Source organism: Phyllostomus hastatus, unplaced genomic scaffold, assembly GCF_019186645.2.
Source record: "Phyllostomus hastatus isolate PE091 unplaced genomic scaffold, TTU_PhHast_1.1 phas_scaffold_501, whole genome shotgun sequence".
Classification (NCBI taxonomy): domain Eukaryota; kingdom Metazoa; phylum Chordata; class Mammalia; order Chiroptera; family Phyllostomidae; genus Phyllostomus; species Phyllostomus hastatus.
Window position 1 is genome coordinate 39,820,829 of NW_025334033.1, and position 27,727 is coordinate 39,848,555.

At 41.1% G+C, this 27,727-nt stretch overlaps 1 protein-coding gene across 2 annotated transcripts in view; it reads right to left on the bottom strand.

The window, feature by feature from the left end:
• RTN1 (reticulon 1) overlaps window positions 1-27,727 on the bottom strand; it is a 167,348-nt gene that overhangs the window by 14,223 nt on the left and 125,398 nt on the right. Inside the window, exon 1 of one of the 2 annotated variants that reach the window (XM_045822550.1) lies at window positions 7,577-7,734. The exons of the other annotated variant lie outside the window; for it this stretch is intronic. Within the exon in view, the coding sequence (XP_045678506.1) occupies window positions 7,577-7,637 (61 nt within the window). The 5' untranslated portion in view covers window positions 7,638-7,734. Of the gene's footprint in view, window positions 1-7,576; window positions 7,735-27,727 lie in introns of those variants that run through there. 2 annotated transcript variants of the gene reach the window in all.

Consider the following 27,727-nt stretch of genomic DNA (forward strand, 5'->3'; position numbering starts at 1 on the left):
GAATGTAAGTACAGTGGGGGCATGGGTTTTATTGATTGCTTTATTTCTAGTACCATGAAGAATATAAGTAACACCTGAATACTTTAAAAAAAAGTGACATGCCGTTGACTTTTACTTTTTCAGTAAGCTTCCAATGATTGATTCTAATAACTGACTACCTTCGAAAAAGGATCAGAAGGCTAGAAAAACCTCAGTTCTTTTTATAACCCAATGTCCAAAGCAGTATTTCTGATTTTCATGAGGCAAACAAAATATCTCAAAAAGTTAACAAGGAGAAACAGTAACTTTCCCTATTTCAACCTTCCTCCACTTTGCTATCAAACTGGAGAAACATGACGGGAATAGATGTACAATACTTTCCAGAGACCTTCCAAGATGACGTCTTCTCTAGTCAACACACTCGTGAGCTTCCTGTGCCTTGGAAAGTCTCTTACATAAATTAAGGCTTTAAATGGTAATTCAGCCACCCTGAGCCCAGAGTGGAAACTGCTGGACAGAACTTTTGCCAATAAAACACCTGCCGTGACTCCGTCCTCCAGGCCCTTCCTTCACAGCTCCTAAACGCAGCCCGTGTGCTCTCCAGAGAAAACTGCCAACACCGTTTCTGAGCATTTAAGTAATTCTGTAGGTGTTTTGAAAGGGGAAAGACATTAAGCCTGGTGCTCTGTGTAGACAGTGAAAGGACACGGCATTTAACCCACACAGATGATCGTCTACTCTACATGAGCTTTGGTGGAACAATGAAAAATGAAGGATTTGATTATCAAAGACACAGCCAGCGAGGATCTCCAGTACCTGTTTCCCATTGGAGACAAAACGCAAACACATTCTTCTAATGTCTACCCTTCAGACTGGGCTGAAGGCAAAAACTGCTTTTAGGGTTCTGTGAATTTGGTGGTTTTCCATCTAAGCACTAGGACCACATTGTCTCCATGCTGCCAAGGTAACACAATGATGCTCAGGCCCATTGTCATGGTGATGGGTGGTGATGGGGTGGACCTAGCCAGGAAATGAAACAGCAGGGCCGAGTATTTAAGACGGTGTGGCCAGCTCCTCCTGCTACAACTCCTGCAAATGGGCTCCTTTGGTGGAGTCTCACAGGGCAACTGGCATCAAAGGAAGAGATGGCCATATGGAGAGGAAACCAGGCTTTGGGCACAGGGTCTCAAGGGAGGCACCCAGGAAGGTTTGCAAGGTATTGTACAGTTAGTGTCTTCATGTGCTTTTTCTTTCTTTAAGCTTTCTGGCAGTATCAATATACAAACCATTCATTTGGTCAGTGGTCATCAGTCATAATTAGCTGCAAAATCTTAAACCTCGGCCACACCCTAAAATTCATCACTGCATTGGAATGGAAAAGAATCATGGAGGTAGATAGTTGTTAGTGCTTTATAAAAAAATGAGGATATTTAAAATTTTGACCAAGACTGTAATGGCAAAACTAGTTCTTGAACTAAAAAGATGTAAGATAAGGATAAGGAATGATTTCTTTGTACTTCCATTCTGTTCAATAAAATATTATGTCCATCCTGACCCCTATTACCACTAGATTTGACCTGCAGTTTGATGAAATGCATCTGAAGACAAGACAGACAACGTGACCACATGTGAAACATGCCGTTGGAAAACGAGTGGAAGTGCAATAAATTCTAAAAATTTTGATCTACTATATTTGTACTTCTCATTTGTTCAACATTAATACCAGTTTGGGCACAGACCTTATAAGTAATGCTTGAAATATTTTCTTTACCCCTTTCACCATAAAGAAAGTAAGAAAGAATTTAAGGATTTGGTTGTGTGGAACATTAAGGTAACTTTGCTCAGATTTAATGTAAAAATATAGCTCAAATACATTTGGAGGAAATAGAATTTTATACTTCTAAGTTCTAAAACTCTTAACAATGTTTTCTTATTCAAAATATATGCTATGTATTTGGAATACAATTATAATTATCAAGGTTTTTAATGTAGCTATTATTAATGGTCGCTTTGGCAGAAAATGGCTCTTAAAGAATTATTAATGTCAAATTCTTAGCTTTCAAATCATGAGTTTAATTATAACGCAATTTTGTTTCTTTGAATGTTTGTGTGTATTTTGTAAGAAATGGAAAGGTGAGAAAATGTAAATATTAACACATGACCCAATAAGCACATAACTTAGAGGAGATCATGTAGAGAAGGATGGGAATTGTGGTGGTGACACACATTTAATTATTTCCAAAAAGAAAGGTGATATTCTGAAAACTATCTAACCACATTAGCTTTTGTTTGCTACATTCAGCAGATTTAGAACTTAGTTCTATTATAAGCTAATTTAAAATATATCAATTACTTCACAGATTCTGTTCTCAAATGTGTTAACTAATCCAAAGATCAAAAAGAATTAAGTAAAGCATATCATTTTGATTATGAGAAGCAAGTGGGAGTGAGGATGGCATGTAGGAGGTGGGGGAGAGAACCTTAAAAATCGATGAAGAGGCTGCTGGTTATAGTGAAAGATCCCACAATCCCGATTAACACACAGTAATCATAATGCTTTAGTCATAGAGTATCAGGAATACTGTTTTTAATGAAAACACTATTAATTCATGAAAATCTGAGAAACATCATAGATTTGAAGACATGAATTTAGATCAGAGTTTTTGTGACTCTTTCTCATGCATGGTGAATCTCCTTTAAAAAAAAAAAGATACTGCAGAGAGTCCATCTGTCCAGTCTAAATCCAAAACATGTAATTAAAAATGATTCCAATCCACTGACGTTTATCATAGTTTCTTTTAATTTTAGGTAGAAATAACATATTATAAAGAAACATGCACTTGAAGTTCAGCAATTCTTTCTGTGTCAATTTCTTCCATTTAATTATTTCAAAATACATTTTGAAATACGTACAATCTTGTTTTATGAAAGATGTTTTGGTTGCCTGCCTGGCCCTCCAGCTTCATTTGACATGGCACAGAGATACCAGATTAGAGTCAGCAAATGTTAACATGGATCATCTGCAGGCGGGAGGGCTTTGGGTGGTTTGTGGCTTTTGTTTTAGCCTCTCTCTGTACAAATGGAAATTTTCATAATGTGGCATTATTCTCTCCCAAAACTTTGAAATGTTCCCTTATAAAGATTCTCTTGTAAATGATAATACATTGTGAAAAAGAATACTTTTACTTTTTAATAGAATAATAACCACTTACATTTGGTATATTATCCTTATACGAGAGTTTTGTCATTAAAAAAAAAAATCCCCAGATCCCCTGCTAAGCCAGTTCTCCCATTGGATCTCATTAGAATCTGCAGAAAGGAAGTTCATGAATGTAATTATTTATGTCATATTGTAATATCTGTATAGTATTCTAATATATTGTGTACAAAGAAAACACTATCTTTGATGAAAGGTGACATTGGTCTGCCTTGACATTTGTGAAACTGTCTTTACTAAAGTAAAATTTGAGGATGTAACAAGAGCTTAGGACAGTGACTGGCATACTGACGACACGGATGGAGATTTCAGAATGACGATGGTGATGACAACAACAACTGCATGTATCGGTTAAGATCGCTGCCTTGTAGACAAATGTTGCTGCTTCTAAAGAGAGAACCTACGTGAAAGTATCTCAGCAGAGGTAACGGAGCGCTCACTTGCTGGAGCTCAGCAACACGGTAAGAGGGGTGAGTGCTGACACGGGCAGCGTTCCAGACCTGAAGCCAAGAGTCGCCTCTTCACTACTCAACATGCCACTTACCAAAAACCTTAGGCAAGTCGCTTACCCTCTTTGAGCCTCTCTATGTCCAAAAGAAAACAGAGAAGCTCAAGGAAGAAGACATTTGACAAATAAAACCTATGTAAATGTGAGGAATTATTAAATCCACACAACCACCATTACCTAGATAATTCATACTTTTAGAAAAGCCACTGAAGGAAAAGCCATCTCCCCCTGAGGCAGATGACAGAGCAGGGAGAAGTGAGGGGCGAGGCCTGAGTCCAGCCTCTGGCGTTACTAGCTGTGTGCCTTGGCAGAAGCCTTAGCTGATTACCTGCAAAATGGGATAGTAATAAAATGTACACACCATGCTTATACACCATACAATTTGTGAGGATTAAATGCAATGAGGCAAGTAAAGCACTCAGGAAATGTGCCCAATCAATACTAGTACTGCTGTGGCCTTTAAGATTACTGTTTACAGGGGCGGACAAAAGTAGGTTGAATTACCAGCCACCATTACCTAAAATATCAATCATAAGTAAGGATAAGAAATAATAACAATAATAAAGCAAATATTACCCTGATAAATAAACAAATAATACAAGAATAAACTCTTTCGCATAGTCACAACTATAAACCTACTTTTGTCCACCCCAGTATATAGGTGCTTTATCAGCTTACTGTTTTGCTGTGATTTCATTTTCACTGAGTAGAATGAGCTTTGCTTAATTAACCAATATTGGACATTAGTGTCATTTTTTCAGTTGTAAGTAGAATCTGTATAGTTTACCATAATATGGATTTCAATCTCTCTCTTTAAATGTTCTTGTCTATAGCTGAAGCCTTATATATTAGTAAAATAAATGTGGGGTTCCTTTGCACACGCAGCACACTTCCTATAATGCACTGTGCTGGTTTCAGTGGAGGCCTTCATGTGATGTACAAGGGGCTGTGGCTTCTCCGTGGAAGGTTTGATAATTTGGAGGAAATTGGAAGCTCGCTTTCTTTATTCCGTTTTCCAATCAAAACTTTCTAATTTGAACAGTTCTGGAGGACAGTATCAACAATGTTACATGGACTTCTTTTAATTGCCTTCTTGGCTGCTCCTAGATCACACCCATTTCATCATTTGTGTATTGGCCCTTGCTCTGCTGGTCTATGGACTGGGTTCACTAAGAAGTATTAAACACACCCTGGCTGGTACAGCTCAGTTGGTTAGAGCGTAGTCCCATGAAACTGAAAGGTCTCGGGTTTGATGCCCTAACAGGGCACATACCTAGGTTGCAGGTTAGGTCCCTGGTTGGGGCACATGGGAAACAATCAATCAATGTGTCTCACACTGATGTTTCTCCCCTTCTCTCTCTCCCTTCCCTTCCCTCTCTCTAAAGTCAATAAGCATGTCCTTGGGCAAGGATTAAAAATAAGGACTATTACTTTCTAAAGTATTTTATTTATTTATTTTTAGAGAGAGAGGAAGGGAGAGAGAAACTGAGGGAAAAACTGAGGGAAGGGAGGGAGAAATCAATGTTAGAGAGATACATCAATTGGTTGCTTCCCACATGCCCCCAACTGAGGACCTGGCCCACAACCCAGGCATGTGCTCTGACTGGAAATCAAACTGGCGACCTTTCAGATTGCAGGCTGGCACTCAATCTACTGAGCCACACCAGCCAGGGCCACTTGAGGAGCTTTGAAAAAATACTGATGTTTGGCCCAACGGATTCAAAACCTCTAAGGGTACAGGCTTACTTTTGTTTTCTTAAGCTCCCTAGGTGATAATAATATGCAGCCAGGGTTAACGGCAACTGTTTTTGATAAAGGAACTAAAATGAAGATACATTGAAAATTCTAACAAAAATCGTATTGTAGGTTTAATTTAGATGAAAAGTTCTCCTAGTGGGGAGAAAAGGGAATATTCACTTCTTATCATTTCTCTTTTATGCATATAAACCCACCCACCTAGTTGTTGGTCAGTTTTTCAAGATAGTGGCTTTGTTCTATTTGACAGAAGGAAATCAGTGGTACGAAGACTACCAAAGGTCACTGCATGCAAAAGGCCCTCAATGATTTTGCATTAATCTTCACAAGTAGCTGTATATTGGAAATGAAAATGATTGTCTTCAATGGATAAGTAATAGCATTTTGTGTCATTTTGTGATTATAAATGTCCATGCATTTGTAACCTGCCCTCTCCCATGAGAAGGTCAACTAAGCCAAAACACATAGGCTTACGATGAAATAGTGTCTTATATTTTGTACAAATAAAACAGAAAACCTGCCTTTTGGTACCTACCTTTGGTAAGAATAGAAGAAACCCATAATCACAGTCTAAAAACCAACTTTGTTATGTCTTTATGTCCAACTAAACTTGATATTATATGAACCCATCGTTGGTTGTTGGGTGTGTATATCAAATGAACTGGATGAATCCAAACGCGTAACAAGAATGAAACATTATCAAGGATTTTGTATAAATTCTGCCTTCTGTACAAAGCATGTGCTATTCCATATCACTGTCATCATTCTCTAAAATTACACTCTTGAATTGCCACGCATTTCTTTATGTCCTAGCTTTTAAAATTATTAGGTCCATTTCTTTATTTTTGACAGTTGTATTTCCAATAGATCCATATAATTTGAGCTTGACTGTTGTATTTTATGTCATTACCACCCAACAGACAAATAAGAGGCAAGGCGAATGTTTTCTTAATTCTAAGGTTCATGTTTACTTTTTCTCTGTTTAAAAAAAATTACCAAAGAAAAATCCCACAGGGCATTAAAGATGAGAAGGTATTCTATTCTTTCTGTGAAATACAATTACAAGGGGAAGATGCGAGGTTAAAAAAAATAAAATAAAATAAAAACAGCTTCTGCTCCAGAGGATTCTTGGTCCCCTCAGGGATGCTGCAACCCTGCAGGTTAAGTCAAATGCACCTTCTTCAGAACCGTTTTTGTTAAATATTGAAAGGCACTGCATCTTACAAACACTCCAGTTTTCTACACATAATTTATTCTCGGAAATTATCTCTGTCTCCTCTTAATCTCAAACTGAGCAAGGTGAAGGAGAGCATCTTAACGTAACAAAGGAGAGATGAATGTGTGAAGTATGAGGCTGAATAAAAATGGCTGAAAAGCAAACCAAGCGAGGCTGGAGGGTGGCCACACCCAGTGCTGATACGGACCATTTCAAAATAAACCTGTTATACCAGAGGGCAGCGCTTTTTATTTCCCTCCATTTGTTCCACAGTGCCCATTATTAAAAAATAGTAGTTCCAAGTTACCCAATGGCAGAAAAAAATCCTAAAATATTTCCTAGTGAACCACCCTAATATTGGCTACGCCATCACATCTTCAGGATTTGGAGAGCTGGTCTGCATCTCCAGTCTCCTTTGTGTGACCACAAATAACAACCTTGAAATGGGTGTGTCTCTCTTAAAAGGATGCACTAGAGCCCACTCAGTTAATGGTTCTACCAGGAGATTGCAACCTTTCCACAGAAATAAAATACAGTGGGATGCATGGAACAATAAGAAAGCAATTTAACTCCGGGGATGAAGAGGGATTAAACAAGTATTGATTGACCAACAGATCCCAAAAGAGCTCCTGGAGGAGGCAAATGATGCATTATTAAAATACTAGCATTACAACAAGAAAACAAAAGGGTGGTGGTGGGATGTTAAAAAAAAAAAAGGAGAAAGAAAAAACATCAAACACCACCCATTTTGATTTTAGACACAAGTTTACTCCCCCCAATAGAAAGCTCTTGCGGATCAAGCATGCACAGGTCCCACAGGTGAAATGATGCACAATGGCGGAGTCCGGGTCCCGGGGTTCCCGCGAGCCGCAGGCATGCATTACTGAAATAAAGAGAATACCCTGACTTTTCCAGTTGCTCCACACACAGTCCATCTTGGTGGAATCAGCAGTAGCCTGCATCACGCGGGCTTTAGGGGCTCACCGCTGAGGTCCTCAGGGGCACAGAGCGGGCGCTCGGGCTGCAGCGCTGGGCTCGCGGTGGCCGTGCGGCTGCAGACAGACTGAGGCTGCACCAGCCCGCGCACGGCGAGGGGCGGGCGCGGCGCGGGCGCCGCAGTGTCCGCGGCAGCGAATCAGCGCGGCGCGGCCCGGGGGCTGCCAGTGCTCACGGGGAAGCGGGCGCTGCTCAACACACAGTTTAGGCTCGGTCTCCCCAGGGGTGCTGCCCTGGTGATGTTTGAACCGCTTCTGAGAGGGCGTAATCGCAGACAGGACCGATGTGGAAGGTTTGGGAGATGGGGAAGGGGGAAAGGGCCCAGGGTAGGGATGAGCAAAAAGGACTTGGCCTGCTCCTGGAAGTCCCTGATTGGCTGGGGGCATATTCTAGAAATTTCTTAGGAACCCAAGAAACCTGTTGGATAAGACACAGTCGATGGCAGTAAAAAACGCCAGGCTTCAGCATAATGTTCCCTAATTGTAGCCATGGCTCACTTGCCTCTCTCTCCTCCGATTCTTGACATTCTGACCATGCTTTCTTTTAATTGACTGGCATATTAAAACAATGACCAGATTCTCTCTTCTCTGTTTTGGAATATTCCACCGTTATCCAAAACCTTGGTTGGCAACCCACAGTCCCGGTAAAGAAATCCTACTGCTCAGTCCCTGAGGGCTGTGTGTTTCTCCGGCTGCCTCTATGCTCCAGCCGGTCTGTGGTGTGAATAAACAAGCATGCATCAGAATGCAGTGCCTGTTGGCACTATGTCGAAGCCCTTCTTCTCCCGCACCTGGAGTTTTTGGTCACTGCAGTGATACTCCAGTTGTGGAGGCACCCAAGCTGAACTCAAGGAAGCAAAGGCATTCTGCCTCAAAACATCATCTTTGAGACTGAGTGAGTATGTGTGGAGCGGGTGCAATGGAGGCTGGGCCATGTGTGTAGTTTGGTTGAGAAAGTTGGTTTCCAAGTCCAATAAGTCAAGGGCTTCTGGGGGCCACAGTCACAATGCAAATGTCAATGGGAGGCGTAGAACCATGGGTGGTGACCTACTACCGAAACCCTTTATCAGATTACATGCCACAGCCTTGCGAAAACAGACAGGGGACAGATAGGTAGGTTTCTCATGAGGAAAAGTTAGAAAGGGCACATAGAGAAAGGAATGGAATCGGGGCATTGTCTGGGAAAGAAAGACATAATGGAAGGGACCCCTGAGGAGACCAGACACAGCATGAGGACAGAGGATGTCTGGGGACCACAGGGACACATAGAAGGAAGAGTCCCCACTTCAGTTGTTGTAGCACAGCCTGTTTATTACATAGGAATTGTCTCTCCCTCTTGGAGAAGTGAAGCCTTCCAGGTTCCCAGAGGCGGCCCCTCCCAGACCCAAGTCTACATTTAGGGGTCCTGTGCCAGCGATTTCAAGGTTAACGCTTGTAGATCAGATTTACCTTCCATTTTATGAGGCATATACAGTTTAAAATGTGATCTTTAGGATAATGTGTGTTCTGTTTGGAATACAAGCAGAAAAACCGGCTAGACCTCTCTGAGTATCTCTTTAACACATCTGAAAGTATTCTTATGAAAGCTTAACAAGAATGACTTCAGGAGGATGATTTGCCACTTCTGAGCAGCTGAAGTCTTCTACAAGAACAGGGGTGTGACAGGGCCCCCAGCAGGCTGATGGTAAGGAAAAGCAGTGACACATTATTACAAAGCACTTTTCAAAGTGACCTGCCCTAGAGACATTAGTGACTTTTTAATATTTATATTCCCCACCCCTTGTCCCCAATTTTTTTTTTTCATTATCATGATCATGTTTGGGAATTGTCAGCAAAAAACTGAAAAGACTGGCACTTGACAGATTCTCACCGCATAATGTGGGGCTGGGCGGACTGCAAACGGGTGGGGACAAGACTCAGAAGGACGGAGGGGGAAGGGGTCCCCAGGCGGGTTGTTGTCATACAGGCCACCTTTCAGCTGGAAACCTTTGGAACCTTGGCCACCAGGAGGCACTGCCAGCTCAATGATAGCACAGTCATCAGCCTTCAGTCCAGAAGGTGCCTGCAGGTGACTTTCATGGTGAGTGTTCATTGTCCACCAGGTTACCAGTGCATGCTGCTAATGTGACAGTCAGTACTGAGTGACAAGTGAGACCAGCATGTCCCTAGCCAGGGGGAGGAGGCAGAGACAAGCTCCTCCTCAAGTGGAGGGGAACAGTGTCAGACTTCTTGGGCCATGTGTTTTCATTGGCAACAAAGTTGACTTTGGAAAATCAGTTTAGCTGAAAGACCACATTCTTTTTAGTCCTGTAGGTCTGGAGAGAAAATTCTGACAGCACCCCAAAATCAACAGAGCAGTTTGATCATTGAAGGTTGAGGAGGTAGGTGGTTGATGCATGCCACAGGCAGAGGCACACTAGTGATATAAGAATTGGGGGAGGCTTTGGATTAATGCTCAGGGGGTAAGAAAAACATAAATGAAATTATTGAAGGAAAATCAGACAGGAGAGTATGAAGATCTTGCCTGGGAATTAGGGGAAGTGGGTGTTAGCCTCGCCTGTGCTGCGAAAGTTAGTTATGTGGACTTCAACAAGCCATTTTATCCTCTCTGGACCTTTCTCTTATAATATACAAATGAGTTATAGCTTTAGATGTTTGGTTCTATGAAATACGAATTTATTTCCTGCAGATATTGTAAATGGGTACTTTCTCTGCATGAGCGCCCACACAGTACTAATTGAAACCTCTTGCCAAGATAGAAACGATAAAGTAGGGAGAAAACATATGCAAATTGTCCTTAAGCAGTGAAAGAAAACAGAAAGCAAAATAAAGCTTGCTAAAAGCAGGCAGGAAATGCCACTGCCTTTAACCCAGAAGAGAACAGACAGGCTTTGTACTCGACCAGTTTAGAACTCGGTTTAGGTGCCTGCCAGGAGAGGAAGTGAGTTCTTCAGTTTTCAGGATGAAATCATGCATTAGGCAGTCTGTTCTAAGGAAAAGCAAAATTGTCAAGTTTTGTAATCCTACCCCAGATTAAGACGAATGCTGAACGCCCCCATGCCCAGAGTAGCTGTATCATGTCTGTCTGCTACAGTATCAGGATTTTACTGATGAGAATCAGTGGCGCATACATTGGTATATTCACGCAATAAATATTTACTGAGTACTTCTGTATGCCAGATGCTGTTCCATCCACACAGCACAGTTCCTACGTTTAAGAAGTTTAAATGTTTATGTGTGTTATGGCAGGCACATAACAATAAAAGAGATAAATATATATTTCACTTGCGGTCAATTGTACTGAGGGGAAAAAAGCAGGTAAAAGGGGACACAGAATGGGGGTGGGGTGAAGGTTTGTTATTTTATAAGGAGGGTCAGTGAAGGCCCAATTCAGGGTGAAATTATAGCAGACGCCTAATGGAAGAGAAGGAGAAATCCGTTGTGACAGTGTACGGGAGAAGACCACGCTCAGGTGCACAGGGAATGGATAGAATGTAATGGCTGGTAACCTATGTCCACCATTCTCATAGAATGCCTTGACTTATTTTATTTCAGCTGGGACTGAAAAGTATAGCAATTAGCAGAGAAGGCACAGAACCAAAACAATACTTCATTATGATCAAAGAACACGAAGAACTCTGCTTTATGCCATATGGAATAAGGAAATTTAAAGAAACCACCACTTTGGTACAGAACCCACTGTACCAAAATAATGCATGACTTGTTTTCTATTCAAACAACAGATTAGCACTTGCTTGCCAGGTGCTCTCTCATAGGGTACATACCGTATTTTTAGGACTATAAGATGCACCAGACCATAAGACGCACCTAGGTTTTAGAGGAGGAAAATAGGAAAAAAAATTTTGAAGCAAAAAATGTGGTAAAATATTTAATAACCTGTGACCCCGCTTTTCCACTGCCCCCTGCCCCCCACACACAGCGAGTCAGGTAAGTTACATTCAGACTATAAGACACACCCCTATTTCTTCCCCAAATTTCTGGGGTAGCGGGGTACATCTTATAGTCTGAAGAATACGGTACTTAGTTGTTACAAGATCTCTATGAGGTAGATAGTTTGTCTTTGTTTTTTGATTCTTTCAACTCATGCATTTATTCAAACTATACACATTTATAGAGCCCATACTAAGTGCTACAAAGGGAACTGTCCACCAGGAACTTGAGGGGTAGGAGGAGTGGGTGATTTACACATAAATAGATCAATGCGATCTACTGGTAGATGCATAAGCAGGGAAGAGTGGATATACAAAACGGAGAGTGGTTAAGGGAAGGGGGGGTTCAGAAAAGGCTTATGACTAGGTGATTATTAAGCTGAGTTATGAACAAGAAATAGGATCACCAGTTTGAGTGACAAGGCTTTTCCAACAGACGGATATGGCAGTTTAATTACAGACACATGCAGGGGCCAGACCGTGACAGATCCGAGTAGTGACATGGTTGCTACATAAGGGAGACACTGCCAGGTTTCAAGGAGAGGAGTAATACAGAGTTGAGTGATTTATCCAAATTTGGCTGAGAGATTTCCAGAATTGGTAAAAGACATTAATTCTAGCCTTAAGCAAGACAAAAAGATATCAGTACCCTGACAGCCATCAAAGACAAGGAGAAAATCTTAAAAGCAGGCGTAAATAAGAGACAAATTACCTCAGAGAAACTGTCAGACCAACGGCAGTCTTTTCATGAACAGAGGCCAGGAGACAATGGAATAAGGTCCTCAGAGTGAGGGAGAAGAACTGCCATCTGGAACTCCATGCCCAGCAAGACTGATACATGCATTTTCAAATGTGTAAAAAATGAGAGAATTTATTAACTGAAGACTCTTTTACTTTCTCTTGCTATTCTTTTCTCAGCTCCTTAAATGGAAGCTTAGATTATTTTCAGCCTTTCTTCTTTTCTCATAAATTTATTTAAAAGTCTCAAATTCTCTCTTTAGCAGCATCTGCCAGGTTTTGACATATGATGTTAATGTTACTGTTCAATTCAAAACATTTTCCTATAGTCATTGGAATTTTTTCCCTTTGGTCTATTTAGTATATAGAATTGTAAATTTTTGAGGATTTGTTCTAACTGTCCTTAATGTTTACTTTCAGTTTAATTCTTCTGTCATCAGAGAGCAAACTCTGTGCAACTTTAATCCATTGAAATTTGCCTCAGAGGCTGGAATATGAGTTATTTTCACACATATGTCAAGTGGACTTGAATGTATATTTTGAAGTTTTAAGGGGATCTGCTCTATGTCAATTAAGTCATATTAGTTAGTAATATTTTTTCATATAATCTATCTCCACACTAATTTTAATCCCCGCTAGGTTTTTTTCCCCAGATATTGACAACTTGATCCTAACATTCTTGTGAAATGCAAGGGATCCATAATAGACAAGACAATCTTGAAAAAGAACTAAGTAGGTCTCTTCCTTACTTAGGCCTCTCACTTCCTGATTTCAAAGCAAGTTACAGCAGTTGAGACAGTGTGGTACTGGCATAAAGCTAGACAAGGGAATGGAGTTGAAACTCCAGAAATGAATCCTTACATCTACAGTCAACTGATTATTGACAAGGATTCCAAGATCATCAAATGGGGGAAAACAGTATTTTCAACAATGGTACTGGGACAACAGGATATAGAAAAGAATGAAGTTGGACCCCTACTTAAGCAAAAATTAACTCAAAAGGTCAAAGAGTAAATGTATGGGACAAAACTAAAAATCTTTTAGAAGAAAATATAGGCGTAAATCTTCAGGACCTTGTATTAGAAACAGGCTTCTCAGACATGACACTGAAACCATAAGAAACAGAAGAAGAAATAGATAACTTGGACTTTATCAATTTTATCACTTCAAAAAATCTGCCTGCGTCAAAGAAAACTATTAAGAAAGTGAAAAACAACCCATAGAATGGAAGGGAATATTTATAAGTCCTACATCTGACAAGGGACATGTATCCAGAATATAAAAAGGACTCTTTCAAATAAACAACTAAAAGACAACGGGCAATGGATCTGAATAGGCATTATCTAAAGAAGACACACAACCAACCAAGCATCACAAGAAAAGATGCAATCATCATTAAATACAAATCAAACTACACTGAGATGCTGTTTCACACCCACTACAATACATATAGTTAAAATATGTAAAATAACAAATATTGGTAAAGATGTAAGGAAACTGGAACCTTCACACCTTGCTGGTGGGAATGTAAAGTGGTGCAGCCACTTCAGAAAACATTTTGGTAGTTCCTCAAAAAGTTAATCATAGGGTCAGGATATCACACAGCAATTCCACCCCTAAGCATACACTCAAGGGAACTTGAAAAGAAAATGAAAGACAGAAAGACAGAAAGGAAGAAAGAAAGGAGGGGGAAGTGGGGGAGGGGGGAAGGAGGGGGTTCTTTCGGAAAAGATAAAAATTTCTTGAAATTAGATAGCGGTGATGGTTGCACAACTTAGTGAACACGCTAACAGCTACTGGATCATACACTTTAAAAGGGTGTTTGTGGTATGTAAATTATATCTTAATTTAAAAAGAGAGAGAATATGGATGAAAAAAGAACCAGAGTCCTCCTCCAGATGGCTGCAATGCTGCATCTCGGCGTGAGGCTTGGCAAACAGTGTGAGCTGGAGTCAGGCCTTACATGCGGTGTTGGCCAGGCCCTCTTGCAAAGGGCACAGCCTGGCAACCTCACGTGGCAGTCGGGATGGCTTCTTAGCCCACCCTCCGCCAGCCCTGCGCTCTGCTCAGCCTCTACTGACAGCATGACTCCTTGGCTCAGGCCAGCACTGCACTCTGGAACTCCTTAGCAACCTGTGTTTATTGCTGTCCCTTTCCTGGTCCTTCCTTCCCACCACATCTCTTAGAATTTCCCCTGCAGAACTTCCCAAGTACGTTACTTGGATTGGTTTCCAAAATCTGCACATTTCCACCAAGCCTGGGCGTGATTGTATTTGTGGATTTTTTCTTACTAGAGACTTGGTTTTCCAGACTTGCTTTTCATATGCCCTGGCCCTCTGACTATGAATTACTCTGCTTTTATGTTTCTTACTTACTAGCCATCAGTCAGTGGTTGGCTCACAAGAATTAGCATGATTACCACTTGTATTTTTCTCAAGCATGTATAAAACATTTCATGCTTATAGCAAAAAAGCATGAGGTTGGAAAGAGGGAAGGTTGGTTTATCAGCAATTAATAAATATAGCCTTTCCTGTTTTTTAAATTCACGTGTATATGATATCTCTTTTCCATCCTTTGACTTTAAACTTATGTCATTGAATTTGGAGTTTCTTGTAAGCATGGTATAGTTGAGTCATGGTGTTTGTTTTTTTATTGTTGTTCAGTTACAGTTGTCCTGCCTTCCCCCTGCCCGCTGCTCTCCCCTGCCCCCACTAATTCCCAAGTCAATCCCCCCATTGTTTGTGCCTATGAGTTCGCTATTCATGTTCCTTGACTTGCCCCTTCCCCTTCTTCTCTCCCTGTTTTCCCTCTCTCCCCTCTCCTCTGATCACTGTCAGTTTGTTCTTTATTTCCATGTCTCTGGTTCTATTTTGCTTGCTTGTTTTTTGTTGTTGTTGTTGATTAGATTCCCCTTATAGGTGAGATCATATGGTGTTTCTCTTTCACTGCCTGGCTTATTTCACTTAGCATAATGCTCTCCAGTTCCATCCATGCTGTTGTGAAGGGTAGGAGCTCCTTCTTTCTGATGCATACAATTCCGTTGTGTAAATGTACCACAGTTTTTGATCCACTCATTTACTGATGTGCCATTAGGCTGCTTCCAACACTTGGCTATTGTAAATAACACTGCTATGAACATCGAGGTGCATAGGTTCTTCTGAACTGGTGATTCAGGATTCTTAGGGTATAATCCCCAGCAGTGGGATCACTGGATAAAAAGGCTTAGTTTTGATCCATCTTTAGCTTTTTGAGGAAATCCCATACTGTTTTCCACAGTGGCTGCACCAGTCTGCATTCCCACCAACAGTGCACTAGGGTGCTCTTTTCTCCACAACCTCTCCCAGCACTTGTTTGTTGATTTATTAATGATGGCCATTCTGACTGGTGTGAAGTGGTATCTCATTGTTGTTTTAATTTGCATCTCTCTGATGGCTAGTGACATAGATTCTTTTTTCATGTGCCTCTGGGCTCTCTGTATGTCCTCCTTGGAGAAGTGTCTGGTCAGGTCCTTTGCCCATTTTTTAATTGGGTTGTTTGTCTTCCTGGTGTAGAGTCATGTGAGTTCTTTATATATTCTGGAGATCCAGTCCTTGACTGTTGGTCTTTTATTCACTCAACTAATCTCTGTTATTTCCTTGGTATATTTGGCTCATCAATATTTAAGGTAATTATGTTAGCACTTAAATCTTCACATTGTCTCCCATTTGTTTTTCATCATTGGTCCTCATTATTTCTTTCTTCTTGCTTTCCTGTGAACTACCTACTTGACTTTTTTTAGGATTCCATTTTGCTTTGTTTATAGTATTTTTGAGTTTATCTCTATATAATTTTCTTAATGGTTGCTCTTTGTATTACAATATACATAGCGACTGTTATCAGTCACTATGACTGATGATACAAATTGTGGATCTTTTGTTCCTTCTCAAAACATCCCCGAGGCTCTGTTCATATTGTTTTTCATGTACTGCTTTTGTTTTCTTCTGTGCTCAAGTTCACTGATTCTATCCTCTGTCATTTACACTCTAGTACTGAGCTATCCAAGTTAAAATGTTCTGTTATTGTAATTTTAGTGCTATCATTTCCATTTGGTATCTTTACAAGTTGTATTTCTTTGTTACTGTTTTCTATTTTTTCATTTGTTTCAATAGAATTTGAAATTGATCATGGAAATATTTTTATGATGGCAACTTTAATATTCTTTTCAGATAAGTCCAACCTCTGACTCAGCTTGGTGTTGTCAACAGTTACTTGTCTTTTCTCATTCAAATTTGATTTTTCTTGGTATGATGGCTGATACTCTATTGGATCATAGAGGTTTAGTCTATTATGTCAGGAGACTTTGCTTCCTAGTTAAATCATTTCTTTTCAGGCACCTTGCTTAGGTTTAGCATGTGGGTCTTGGTCAAACTTTGTTAACTGTAGTTCTAACGGCGGTTTAATTTTCAGAATGCTTGCAGGGTATTTTGGTCTGTTTTGTTTATCTGGTATCACCAGGACTCCCCTCTGGTCCCTGCTTTTGCTGCCTAAGAGAACTGAGGTGGTTTTCCCAGACTGGGCTGCTGAGTGTCTCTCTGTAGGGAAGCAAAACAGTGGGATCCCCTCCTGGTGACTCCCAACTGCCCTGGAGTCTCCTGACAGGGAGGAAAGTCTCAAGCCCACAGGGGCAATGAGACTTCCAGGCCTGGACCATTTGCTGTGGCTGAGTCCAAGTCTTCCTGATTCTGCCTGGCGGCCTGCCTCAGTATTTGTTGGCAGAAAAGGGAAGTCTCAGGCCTGGCAGGGAAAAAAAGCATTTCTCTGAGATGCTCATTATCAACAGGGTTCCTGATTGACCCTATTTTGCCAGTTTCACCAGACTAGCCTGGGGTTATCAGAGAGACACCCATTGGATCTGGGAGAAAGGACCTACCTGGGCTTCCTAATGTAGCTGGCGAGAGTCAAAAAAACATCAGGTCTGTGCAACCTTTCGTTGAGTGGGAGATGTAAGACGTCCCACCTCTGTACTGTTCTGCCAGTCCTGGGGCCTCAAACTAGTTCCCATACTTATCACCTTTCATAATTTTCCTTTGTTTATCTCTTGCACTATTTCCACTTTACAGGTGAGCTTAGTGGAAGTAAACGGGGAGAAACAGGTCTGTGTCACCTTGTCCAAAGCAGAAGTCCCAGTAATTGCCTTTTTGATGAAATAAAACTGCTAATCACTGAAATTAGAGTTTTCTACAACGTCCTTCTATCCACTATCATCATCACTACCAATGTTTTGATTTATTCTCTTTGTTTTCACTGATGAAGTCAACACAATTTGGTGTTAGGGTTTAGTTTTGGTCACACTGAGTTTGGCTTGGTGCTGGGACATCGACAGGCGATCTTGCGGAGAGGGGGAGGCGGGGAACTGGGGTGGAGGAGCCGATAACATAACAGCAACAGTTCTGTTTTATTTTGTTTTTGTAAAGGGATATTCTGACATTTCCAGGGAGATACATGATGGCCAGATTTTCTCTGAGCAGACTGGCAAGGCCTGAAAGGAAATCTGGAGCAAGCTAGAAGATGCAGCTGTAGCAGAGAGGTCAGCATGGAAAGAGCACCTTAGAAAGGCGCAGTGTTAGGTCCCACGGTCATTTCAAGCCCTCTTCTCCCAAGTCCTCCTCCGACTGTGGAGCCTACAGAAACATGCAGTAACATAGAGCTACATGATATTTATTTATTTATTTCTCTCCATCTCTCTACCTATCTAATCTCAGAGATAAACTTACGGTTTTCCCAGAATGCCTTGCATACAGGAATGGCATTGAACCCACCTTTGAGGCAAAGACATATAAAGGAAAGTCCGCTGGAGGTCTTCTAGGAAAGACTTTTTTCCCCGATGAAAAGCAAAAACTCTTTTGTCACCTTGGCTGTCCTCAGTTTTCTATGAGGATATGATGCTTGGAACTTTTGCAGCCACTTTGTGATTATGAGGAGAAGGCCATGATACCTGTAACGAGTCTAGTGCCCTAACATTGTGGATCTATTGAGCCACCTATGTGTCTGATATTTCTACCTCTAAACCTCTCATTAAGTGAACAATCAATGTCTTTATGGTTCACACAAAGCTAGTTAGATTTTCTATAACTTGCAGGCAAAAGCATTCCTTCTGATGAATCACTGGCTGAGGTTCAATAGCAGAGTTAGCACTGTCCTGCCCAGTCTCTTCTTCATTACACAGACTCCTTGTCCCAGTGACGAGTGGCAACACATTGTCTCCATTTTCTTGCCCAATTCACCCACCGTGAATAAGTCAGACATTTTCAACCATTTTCTTTGAAGGTCGTGATTGACCATTTTGACAGAAAGCTATAGTAAATAGAATAACTATGTAAATGGGTTGCTATTACAAAAATATGCCTTACACATCAATTTAAAACAAACATTCTCAATAAATCATCATAAAAGGGAGATACTGATGATTTTACATTAGTGCCTCATTAATATAAAGTCACCAAAAAAGAAGAAAGTTCCCTCTGCTGAATATGCATTAATGGGCAAGGACCAGAAAATGGATTAAAAATAGTGACCTCATCAAACATTTACAGTACAACAGTATATTTTTGCAAACAGCAGCAATTTTACAAACCACCCCTAACAAATCTAGAAGAAAAATTTTAAAGATACTAATCTGAAAGCCCAGGAAACTGCTGAATCAGCACTGAATTTTTTTTCTCAGCAATGGTCCGTCAGAACCTACAAAACCAATGTCTCACTATGAAAGGTTTGGAATTTCAGAGGGCAGCTTTTGTGTTAGGAAAAAAGTACGCGGACAAAGGACAAGAATCGTCTATTATTGTGGAGAATATGCATGAGAACAAACCCACTGCACAGTTCTATAGCACACAATCACAGGAGCTTAAAGGAATAAAAACACTAAGATTCTATCAGTATGCTTCCTAGAATATAAATATCTCTCCACCCTCCGCTAACCTAACAATCATTTAACCTCCTTCTCTCTCGTTTGTAATGTGTAGGATGGTATCTGTGTTACAGCGAGTCTAGAAATTTAAGGGACCAGAAAGGTATTCTTTCTTTTGTAACAATGTGTATAGCACATCCCTAGCTGAAAACTCATGCGAAGTAAGTTTTAAAAGATGCTTATAGACTCTGTGGTTGCCTGTGTGACCCTATGGAAATGTGCTGGAAGCTGGCTAACTGGAGATCTAGACAGATGAGTCTTCTCCTAGGTCTACTGCCCTCAGTGATACAGTGAAGGCCACTCCTGATTTGGCTTCAGTGTTCTTACCACAGATTGATTACTCTTCCACTATAAAATATAGATAGAGCTGTGCTCTGATGATATTCTTATTTTTCCTTTAATTTTCTAATATTCTGAGTAACGATGTCTAAACATTAGAAGTCTAAACGTTAGAGACATTGACTTGAAGGGAATTCAGCAGAACTGACATCTGACGTTAAGCTTGAAATGAAAAGAACTCTGGCATGTTATTTAAGTTTTTAAGTTTTGTCTTGCAAAGACACAAGTCGAGGAGTCAAGCTTGTGAGAAGAAGGAAACATCAAGTGTCAAAGTCTTGCCTCTTTGAGCACCTGTGATATACAGTTTTTTTTACCAGATTTGTGGAGGATTCTTACATCTTGTTTCTAACCTCCATTAATTAAAGACAAACCATCAGAAGTTTGTGAAAAAGTCTTCCTTATTCCTCATTTAGCAACTGCAAGATAACAAGGAATGAAGACTGTAACTCATACATAAGTCAAAGAGCAGAGGAAAATTCCACACCAAAAATAATAAGAGCAATACCAATAAATAGCACATGTCTATTAACACACACCAAATGACAGTCCCAGGCTGAGCGCTTCACATAGACTCTTTCCCTTAATCCTCACAACAAACTTATAAGGAAGGGCTGCTGATGCTCCCATTTTACAGGGAGTGGGGGTGGATCTGGGGCTCATATTAGGTAACTTGACTTTACCCCTAAAGCCCCTTAATGGCAGAGACAAGTTCAGACTCAGGTTTACCTGGCTTCAGAGCACCGGCTATGATCCAGGGCACTTACCGTCTGCTGACGCTTCCTAACAACCACCCGCTGTCTGCACCAGAGAAGCCAGAGGCTGGATGAAGGGTCTAAAGCTTCTGAACCTTAAAAGGCCATTTCCAAGGTACGGAAGAGCTCCCCAGCCCTGCAGTGTAAATACCCTATGGAGCTGGACTTGGGCTCAGAATTCAGTGAAAGCAGAGGATATTATATGTTTAATGTTTTGCTTGCTCACAAAAAGAGAATGCGAAAAGTTCAGATATTATGTTTCTGACATCTAGTTTTTTGAAAGGGACAGCATTCCACCTGATGCTGCAGTGATTAAGAAGTGACTGTTGCAAGCACAAATATTGGGAGTCTCTAAAGTCAGCCTGCTTTCTCTCCAGGCTTTAGGATGTGCATCTCAGCTTGTGAAGATGCACAGGGGCCAATGCTGGTCCTACCACTTATTGGCCTCACTGCTTCCGACACTGACTTCCCAAGCTCATCAGCAGCAAAATAATAATAATAATAATAATAATAATAATAATAATAATAATAATAATAATAAAAATTCTCATCACATATATGTAAATAGGCAAACACTCTGGTGTTTGGGAGTTCAGTGACTAGCAGCTGGGGTCAGCACAGAAGACAGTGACATTAGTCCATCTCAACAGAAAAAGCCATTCCACAGCAACAGATGAAGCGCTCTTAAGTTGTCTGAGCTTGAACAAAGTCACTGCAAGACCTTAAAGGATGTTCCTTTGAAACGTTGTTATAGCCCAAGAAGAATTATTATACCTCTATTATAGTATTCTGAGTTTCATATAATCCACATAAAGGTCACTCCATGTGGCAAATTATTTTTTCAAATTAATATCAAGGAATGTTATGTTGTCTCAAATAAATTATATTTTATTAGACAATGATAGTTATTTAACAGATATTTATGTTGAATGAATGAATACAACACACCTTTTTTCCTTAGCATTTTTGCTCAACCAGGAAGCTCACAGTCAAATTTCAATCAAGGGAACTATACTAACATTTGTCATAGCACATTTACTTCACCCATTTTTCTTTAAGGCTTTGATTTCCTTTTTTTACTTTCATTTTTAAATTAAAAATTTTGAGACACTTGTAGATTCATCTGCAATTTTAAGAAGTAATACAAAGAGACTCCTTATGAGCTTTGCACAGTTTCCTCCAATGGCAATGTGCTGGGAACTGTGATACCACACGTAACCAGGTGGGGACGGGGGTTCAGTCCCATGGTCTTGTTCAGGTTTCCCAGCTTTACTCCACTGGTACTCATGTGTCCGTGGGTTAAGTTCCATACATTTCCATCCCCTCTGCAAAGGTCCTAAGTAGTTCCAACACCACAAAAATCCCCGCTGTTGCCCTTATATAACCACGACCACCTCCCTCGAATCCTCTCACATCTTATTCTGTTTTTATTTTCTACATTCCTTGGAGGTCCAGAAGGGATAAGTAGAAATGAGTAAATGTTTTAAAAGCACAGTCATACTCATCACAGCCTTGCTGACTGTCGCTTAGCCCTGCCAGACAGCCAAGCAATGCGTTCCATGTGTTCCCAACGTGGTGCCTTTCCCAGCAGTGGGAAAACCTATTGGTACCAGGCAGTTTCCCACATTTTAATTTAATAGGCAGTTTTTAAGTGCCTGGGGTTCCAGGCACGTGCTGGGTGCTGAAGAAACAAAGACGAACAGAGTGCTGGCATTTGTCAATGGTCGGGAGGTAGAAGGGTAAAGAAGTAATTGCGATGCAGGAGGGAATACAAGTTATTCAAATGTTTGGTTTCTAGTACAGATTAAGGAGCACAGAGTTGGAAAGATGAAGGGCTACTTTAATGATAGCTAAAATTTGCCAATCCCTAAAAACACATTGAATAGGAGGATTTGTTACCAGAGGAAATATTTAACAAATGGCATTCAAAGGAAACGCAAACATAAAGGATGTTTGTGGTGTTTGTGTGTAGTATTCAAAATAGTGAAAGACCTTCATCTCACTGAAAGAAGTTCTTTTCATACCGAAAGAAGATCATAGCCCCATACTGTAAAAAGGAAGCAGCCAAACATGAAAAACGTTAAAGTGAAAGATGCAGACAACAGAGGACACATGTGGGCCCAAACAGAGAAAGGCGGGGAACGGGTAAATAAGTACTTCAGGCACTGCATGTGGCAAAGGCTGAAAAGACAAGTGACGTGTCAACGATTCTAATGGGGGGCCCTATAAAGCTAGAATATATGCATTAAATACATTCTTCACTACAATTAGGGAAAACTGATAAATGTATTCCTTCCTTTGGACCCTCAGACAAGGACAATGGGGTGGGGACTGACTGTAGGAGGAGGGGGCAGGGGAGAGCAACGGGGGTGGGGGGTGCAGGGGCGGGAATCGGGACAACTCTAATTGAACAAGAATAAAAAAGTGAGAACTTAAAATTTTTTTTTAAATATTTACTGAAACCTATCATGGGCCAGGTTTTCTCCCACGTGCTGGACATAAAAAGGTGAGCAAGTCACATGTGAGGTCGTGTAGCCTGCTGGAGAGCAGATGAGTACACGCGTAATTATCACGTGGTGGGAGAGGCACCTTCAGGGGGGAGGACAGGGAGTCGGGGTGCACGCGAGAGGCTGGCTAGCCAGGACATGGTGAGAGAGGCCCAGGGAAGCTTTCCCGGAGGGGTGCTGTCCACGCAGAGTCTTAAAAGACAAGTGAAGTGAACCACACAAAGAGTGGGCATGAGGGCAAGGGGAAGAAAAGGGAAATGGGATCCGGCTAAGTCCTTGAGGCCAGGGAGTGCAGAGGCAAAGGTCAGAGTGCTCAGCAGGAAGCCAGAATGCTAATCTGGGGGTCGACAGCCAAAAATTAAGGTAAAAAATATATAATTATTTAATTATTTGAGAGCTACAAGAGTCGTAGAAAAAAATACCAAAATTTATTGAGGATTTACTATGATCCAGGCATCGTGCTAGATTCTGTTTCATATGTCAGTGCATTTAATTCTCACAAGAACCCTGTGATTTAGGGATAATTCTGATTTACAAAGAGAAGCCTAAGTAAGAGTTGGAGAGGTAAGTAACTTGTCCAAAGTCACACATGTATAAATGAATTTGAACTCAGTCCAATTCCAACACCCAGGATCCTCAGTTAACTGGGTTATTTTTATTATCTATTTCCTATTGCAATTTTATAATTACTAAAAAATCACCAAAAACTCTGTAATTTTGCTTTAAACAAAACCACCCATCACATGATCTCACCTACAAGTGGAACCTAATCAACAAAACAAACAAGCGAACAAAACAAAACCAGAGACATGGAAATAAAGAACAAACTGACAGTGACCAGAGAGGGGGGTGGGGGGAGATCACAGGAAAGGAGGGGAAGGGGCAGGTCAAGGAACGCGTGTAAAGGACCCCTGCACAAAGACAACGGGTGGAGGGAAGGAGAGCATATGGGAGATGGGGGAGGGGTGGGTAGGACAGGGGAGAATAATGGGGGAAAATGGGGACAACTGTAACTGAACAATAAAAAATAAAAAAATAAAACTATAAGATAAATATATTTGAAAATTAAAAAGATAGAAATATTTTTATGCAAAAAAAAAATGACCTAGGGTCAACACATTTAGCCCCCATTCAGACCTTCAATCCCATTTAACTCTCAGTCTTCCAAGACGCCTCCCTGAGAGCCCGGGACATTAACACCTTGTACAGTGCCTGATATATGGCAATTAGTCTATACCCACTAAATAAATTTTCTAAATCAAGGTTAATCAGGAAAAAATTAACATTAGGATATGCACTTATTACCAATTGCCTTCCACTGGGAAGTGGAGTAACTTTAGATAGTTTTTGCAGAGACTGTACAAATTAAGGAGTCAATGTCTCGTGTATATGGTAGGTCCTTGGAAGTTTCCATGTATATAGCAAATGCTACTATTTATTTTCTATGGTATAGAAATGATCTTGAGAATATCATCATCACTATTTGAAACTGCAGTGGCAGCAATTAGGAAACTTCATTTCCTAATGGTATACCCCATTGCTCTGATCAATTAATCATCCCAAGTTTTATGGCCTGAGATATAAGTCAGAGTTTGATACAGAGAAACATTAATGAGTTTCTATGAGAAGCCCAAGAGAAGCTAAAGCTTAAGCAGATGCCCAGCTGATAACTGGAAGAGACTTTCAAGGGCAAAGGACACGTGCACAAACATGGGATGCGTCGGAAGAATGCCAACAAGGAGGCAGGGCATAATGAAAGATGGAGGTAAAGGCAAGCAGAGGAGGGAAGTGTGGCTCTGTTGACTTAAAACAGCTTTAAAATCTCTTGTCTTCATTAAAAATGAAAATTTCTGGATCCATCCCTGATTAACCGAATCAGAATTGTTGGGAATGAGGTCCTGGAATTTTCATTTTAACAGCTTTCTCAGGTCATTTTTAAGCACTGAACAAATAGTTCTTAAATGCATGAAACAAGAAGCCACAGTACAGAAAAGTAAGGAGGTTTGGTGATGCTTACTTCTAAGAGGTGAGATGTGCAATCCAAAGAGGTTTTTTGGAAAGGTATCAAGATCAGATGAGGAGAAGAGATTCACCATATTCATCACACCCTCTAAGGAGGAAGACACCCTCTAAGCGCAGGCAGATCTCATCGCAAACCTAAGCTGCGCCCCACTCTGCTGTCATCGCCACTTCCCGGCTCAGGGGGGCTGGCTGCCACCTCAGGCTTGTCTTCAGGTCTTGTTCTTTCTCCCTCGGATGTGTCTTCTGGTCTCCTTCCTCCGGAATTCCACTCTTATAGAGTCCTTTGGTAAAGAACATACTGGTATGGTAGGTGCCAATATTTAAGTTATGTCGATTTTATGTATTATTCATGGTGGTTACCTCTTTGAATTCAAAAAAGCAACATCAATTGGCTTTTTCTCAGCTTCTAATGGGCAAGCATCTCCATTTAGGGAATCTTTTTTCCAGGGATGATGGTACCTCACTGCTCTGATCAATGATGAAACAGTGGTTATATTTGGGGATAAGAACAATAAATAAAGACAAGAAAAAATCTACCTTTTAAATAGACAGCATGAAGACAGATTTACTGTTTGACATATAGCTCAGGGGGTGCATTCCTGCATTAAGTGGCTAGAGTATGACATAAAAGAAAATGAAACAAAAGACTGATAAGGATACTGAAGATGTTAAATCACTAAAACAAAACCCTCAAACAAAGATTGGGCCCTGTGGTGGGAGATGATGGAGGGGCCGAGATTACTCTGCCCAAGGAACTAAGGACTTGGCTTCCATGGGTAGATGGGACAAATAAAGCCATCGCTGGTTTTTTCTGTGATCTGTTTAAAGCACTGGACTAGGCTCCTGTGTCCTCGCAGCCTCCAGAGGTGTCCCTGACTCAGGAAGCATGCCCTCATTTAAGAGAAAGTGAGAAAGTAACTACCTCACTCATGGAAGGCCGTCACATGGATTTTAGCTTTGCAAGGAAATTTCCAAACAAACCATATGGCCCATTTCTGTCTTTCAATGTTAGAACAATCCCCTGAAATAGTATTCCTGACAAAAATAACATCCTTTTCCCACCCAACTATTTTGGCATCTAAATGCTATTCTAAGCATTTTAGAAAGATAAATTAGTCAAAACTATTTACGACAATGACTCCCAGTGCTGTGGCCAGAGAGGGAGAACTTGAATTGTTCAGAAGGGGACAGGGTACACGCCCTGGGAAACATGCCAAGGGAACAGGCTCTGCCCTGGGCTCTGAGAGGATGAGGCTGTCTGAGCTTCGGCAGCCCTGGTGAGGTAAGTGGGGAATGGGAAAAGGCGTCTTTTCTCCGAGTTTTAGGTAAGGATTGTATGTTAATGCCAAAGTGCCTCAGCTCGATTATTTTAGCTATTCTAGCCAGGCCTTCCTACCAGCAATAAAAAAGCCACTTGCAAATTACAAAACTTTTCATTTCTGTAAAAGGCTGGGCCTGGTCTTTGTTTCCACGTTCTTGGAGAAGAAAACGAATGTAAACACTAGGGGGATGACAGACGACTCTTACCAGTGCAGAAGCCAGTTACTCAACGGCACACTGCTGCATCCCTGTTTATCCACCTCATGCCTCTTCTGTGAATGCTAAAGGCTTGCTGCTTTTCCGCACGTGGACAGATCCAGTCCTACAACACATGGTGGGACCTCAAGGGCAGAAGGCTCCTCACTGGGCTCCCAGGCACAGAGAGAGGCCCAGCCTCCCTTCTCACTAGTGCCAGTACTCCCTCGTCCCCATTAAGCTTAGGATTGCGGGTGTGGATGAGGCTCCAACAGGTTGACAAGCTGCTTCTCAGGTGTCAAAGTGCAACCCACAGACCACCTGCTCCGGAGGCATCAGAAAAGCTGATTAAAAGGCAGCCTTCTGGGCCCTGCCCCCACGCCTACTGAGTCAGAATAGGAGGCTTGGAATCTGCATTTTAACAGGCTTTGGAGGTAATTCTTGTGCACATAGATGGTTAAGAACCATAACCACAGGTACAAAGACTGAGTATCTAAAAGTTCTTGAGTTCAAAAAATGGGCAAAGGACTTGAACAGACACTTCTCCAAGGAGGACATACAGAGGATCCAGAGACACATGAAAAGATGCTCAATATCTCTAGCTATCAGAGAGATGCAACTTAAAACCACAATGAGATACCACTTCACACCAGTCAGAATGGCCATCATAAACAAAGCAACAAACAACAAGTGTTGGAGAGGTTGTGGAGAAAAAGGGACCCTAGTGCACTGTTGGTGGGATTGCAGACTGGTACAACCACTATGGAAAACAGTATGGAATTTCCTTAGAAAACTAAAAATGGATCTGCCTTTTGACCCAGCAATTCCACTGCTGGGATTATATCTTAAGAACTCTGAAACACCAATCCAAAAGAACCTATGCACCCCAATGTTCATAGCAGCACAATTTACAATAGCCAAGTGTTGGAAGCAACCTAGGTGCCCATCAATAAATGAATGGATCAAAAAACTATGGTACATTTACACAATGGAATTCTATGCAGCAGAAAGAAAGAAGGAGCTCCTACCCTTTGCAACGGCATGGGTGCAACTGGAAAGTGTTATGCTAAGTGAAATAAGCCAGGCAGTGAAAGACAAATACCATATGATCTCACCTTTAACAGGAACCTAAACAACAAAACAAAGAAACAAGCAAAATATAACCAAAGATACTGAAATAAAGAACAGACGACAGAGTTCAGGAGGGAGAGGAGAGGGAATTTCAGGGGAAAAGGGGAAGGGTTTCTAGGAACAAGTATAAAGGACACATGGAGAAAAACTAGGGGCG